The sequence below is a fragment of the Trichechus manatus genome, unplaced genomic scaffold (genome assembly GCF_000243295.1).
Source record: "Trichechus manatus latirostris isolate Lorelei unplaced genomic scaffold, TriManLat1.0 scaffold00292, whole genome shotgun sequence".
NCBI classification, from domain to species: domain Eukaryota; kingdom Metazoa; phylum Chordata; class Mammalia; order Sirenia; family Trichechidae; genus Trichechus; species Trichechus manatus.
Window position 1 is genome coordinate 593,665 of NW_004444228.1, and position 4,196 is coordinate 597,860.

Genomic DNA, 4,196 nt, shown 5'->3' on the forward strand with positions numbered 1-4,196 from the left:
CAAACAAAAAACAAACAAACCCATTGCCATCGAGTCGATTCTGACTCATAGCAACCCTACAGGACAGAGCAGAGCCACTCCACAGGGTTTCCAAGGAGCGGCTGGTGGATTTGAACTGCCAACCTTTTGGTCAGCAGCCGAATGATTAACCACTATGCCACCATCAAAACTAAGCACTGAAGCACTGAAAAATAAAATTATTTACATTATCTGTTTGAAATGAATTTGTATCAAAATACAAAAACTGTGACTAATTTTTGTGTGTGTTGTGGGGGGAGAGATCTTGAATTAGTTGAAATTTCAAACTCTAAAAATTCCATTAATGTTTTTATCAGCAGTCCTTGTCCTGCTTTACCAATTACCCCTACTGATTTCTCACAGCAGTGACTGAAGGTAGATACAACTGAGCAACAGCTCCCACAGTTTTAGGAAATGGGTCCTGGAGATAAATAGAACAGAAAGATAAAAAAAAAATTGATTTCTAAAAAAAGCTTGTTTGTGAAACTTCATACTGAGGAAAATGATAGTAAATACACATCTCTAGATCAATGACAGGAAGAAACTAATGAAATGTTCTAAAATCTTCTCAGAAGTCTCCTCAGAAAAATCTGTCAAAATAATGGTAAAGAAACTCTTCTAAATTCCTTTTCATTCTTGAAAAGCAACTTACCATATGTGTTCTTGAGTTAATTGCCCTGATTCAGATCCCATCTCTGCCTCTTACTGGTGTGTAAAGTCAGGTCACTTCCTTCACTTCTGAGTGTTTAGTTTCTTTATCTGTAAAATGAGACGATAATAATGATAGTTATGGTGTGAGGATTAAGTGGGTCGGTACATTTAACTTACTTAGAACAGTGTCTGGCACATAATAGGCTCTCAAAGATATTAGCAATTATTCTGATTTTGATTTGTTGATGCAAAAACAAGACATGAATAGAAAAACAGGAGTGTTGTCCAGTATGCTCTACTGCTGTGATATATTAAATCAAAGGCCGTGGTACAGAACATAGCCTTGTCTTGTTTAATTGTAGTACAAGTAGGAATGTACACTGACACATTTAGACTCAGTTAAATGTGGTCATTTATATAAAAAACTGGGTATTGTGCTCTTGGTGAGAAATCTAAACATTATTATAAAACAATAAGCCTGCAGAACAAACAGGGTTTGATTTATGTCACTTAAATTTAATAGTGCTTTCAAGAAAGAAAATAATAACATAGGTAAGGATATACTGGCATTTTTCATTCACACCATTATTATTATTATGAAAATGTGCTGAAATTATAGAGCACTAAATTTGTGTGTATTTGCTATGCAATTCTGATCCTGTTTAGTAAAATTTACTTAAGATTTTTCATTTGACCTGAAGAAGTTTAATCTGCAAAATCATCTAGAACCTATAGCAAAGTCTAGTGATTCAATCATATGGTTAATAGTCTACCAAAATGTGTGAAACTCTTATTTCTCTTTGAATGTCTGAAATGAATGTGTAATATTCTGTGAATCACAGGGTAGGACACAATGAAGTCATAGGCGTATGTAGAACAGGACTGGATGCTGAGGGTCTTGGGCGGGACCACTGGAATGAAATGCTGACTTATCACCGGAAACCAATAACCCACTGGCACCCCTTGGTGGAGGTAAGCTCTATGATTTCCTGACATCTACTCTGTTATCTTGCTTGCTTAAATGTATTCATTTGCTAACATTTATCTAAAGTTTTATGCATTTACGCATGCACACACACACACACACACACACACACATATATTTTTAACCAGACACTGCTCGTGCTCTTGTTCCACAGTCTAATGTCTGGTAGTCAAAGTTCTACTTCCCTTGTTGGATTTTAAACACCGCTGGACTTTCTATATTTGATATTCCTTTGGACAACAAGCCCATAAAAATGGAAACTATTATTTTCTTTGCATAGCCTGAAAACGTACCTCAATGAGTGGTTGAGCAAACTAGTAAATTTATTACTAACTGGAAACTAAATGTTGGTGCTCCTCTTTTGTGAAAAAGAGCAACCTAACCTAAAGTTCTCCAGAATCCCTAAATAGAGATACTGTTACCAAATGCAACACTTTTGTGTAAGGGGACAGGTATTTCTCCTCCAACTCTGGTCAGAAAGTAAAACTGCTCACAGATTTTAAAAATATTGAGGAGTCAGCTTGCCTGAGTTTAAAGCCTAGCTCTGCTATGTGACTACATATTGTGGAGCCATTGGCAAGTTATTTTAACCTCTCAAAGTTTCTGCTATTATTCTGTAATAGTAGTAAATTCACAGTGTGAGACTAAACAAAATGCTAACTATCAAGTGTTTAACACAGAGTATGGCACAATGTCAGCTATTATTATAACTGTTATTAATAGCTCAGTTAACCAGAGGAGGTATCAGCATGCATTTTTTGTCAGGACTTTTAACCATAAAGTTAGTCGTCAATCTCCTCATTACACAATGCTGCTAGGTTGAATGGCTTTCTCTCTCAAAGACAATTGCTGGGGTCCTTTGAAGAGTCACAAAGTAAATCACTCATCAACCAAAAAAAACCCCATTGCTGTTGAGTCAATTCTGACTCACAGCGACCCTACAGGATAGAGTAGAATTGCCTCATAGGGTTTCCAAGGAGTGGCTGGTGGATTCAAATGCCAACCTTTTGGTTAGCATCCGAGCTCTTAACCACTGCACCACTAGGCCTCCAAAATCACTTACATGATCTGATTAATTGAGAAATAATACAAGTTGACAAAAGAATGTGTACTAGGTGATGGATTTTATGCAATTCAGCAAAAAGAATAGTTAAATGAACATTTAGCAAATGAATGATACATCTTTCTCTCTCCATGGGTAAGACTGTATCTACTTCTAGTTCTGGCACTAGGTACTGGTTTATATGGGAGAAGCTGTGTGGTGTAACTGACAAATATCTGTGGACCTAGGTTCTAATCTCAGCTTAGTCACAAAAAGGTGACCTTGGCTGTGTTACTCAGGATATGGTAGGGAAAACTGGATGAACATTGTATGAACTATACATGCTCAGACAATGGGAGGTGAAGTGTCATCATCAATAAGATAAGTCTGTATATTAATGTCCAAATTTTTACCTGACTTCATCATTTAGTGAAAACCACAAAAGACAGACACACAGAACACATCACACACTTACAGATGCACATTCACAGAGCACTTTCCCCTAATGTGATTTAGAAGCATAGACACATGTGTTCTCTGAATAGCTCAACAAGTGTTGGGAAAGTTGCATTTCATTTCAAAACGTATTGTTTAAAGTATTCTTGGGCCCTCTCCTCTCTTTAATTGCCCCTATAAAAATCACCTCCTACCTTGCAGCTAGTGACACACAATCTCTTGTGTCTGGAACATCTTACTGCTCTTACCTAGCAGTTGTTCCAGCATAGAAAACCATTAATTATTTCACAAAAAGAACTAAAAATTGTCATAAAATTTGCAGTTAATCTGCGATCATAAATAGTTGTCTGCACAGTGGCACTCTGTGTACCATCTGTGTACCATGCTCTGTGTACATCTCCACAAGGTATCTGTGTTATCTCGTGCTACTTCAGAAGCTAAGTTCTGAAGGGCAGGGGGAGTTATGTATATATTCTACTTAGAGATTTGCATATAATGGGTGAATAGTCACTATTAAAAGGTAGCAACAATTACTCACTTTTTTATTGTTCTGCACTAGATCATATATTATGAAATTATTGTCTTTCAGTTACCTGGCCGGGCAACCAGTTTTGATAGTCAAGGATCCTGTTCATCTCCCAAACCACCTTCCACACCATAATGCCTCCAAAATGAGACTAGTGTAATAAGGAGGTAGGACCACGTGCTCATCAAATCAGCAACAAGAAAAAGTGGAAGGTTTGATTTTCCCATTTAAAATATATCCATGGTAATGAATAAACTTGATGTGCAACTTTTTCATTAAGGTTTTTTTGTTTGTTAATTAACTTTCAATATCTTAATACATTTTACTTGAACATAACTAGTCCTTACTTACATAAAACATTTTACCCTTCACGGCATATGCCTATTAGTACAAAGAGAGTTTTAATAAGTTGTAATTCTTTGCATAAGCAAAGAAATAAGTTTTTTTTAAGAATCAATATTTATGTAAAATTAAATATAGTTTATGTTGCTGTTGTATAAAGTAGCCCATGTCATAAG

At 36.1% G+C, this 4,196-nt stretch overlaps 1 protein-coding gene across 1 annotated transcript in view; it reads left to right on the forward strand.

The window, feature by feature from the left end:
* The window catches only part of SYT10 (synaptotagmin 10), a 50,993-nt gene extending 47,180 nt beyond the window's left edge, over window positions 1–3,813 (forward strand). The window contains exons 5-6 of the mRNA XM_023725200.1: window positions 1,512–1,641; window positions 3,742–3,813. Coding sequence (XP_023580968.1) covers window positions 1,512–1,641; window positions 3,742–3,813 — 202 coding nt within the window. The remainder of the gene's footprint in view (window positions 1–1,511; window positions 1,642–3,741) is intronic.
* The last annotated feature ends 383 nt before the right edge of the window (window positions 3,814–4,196 follow it).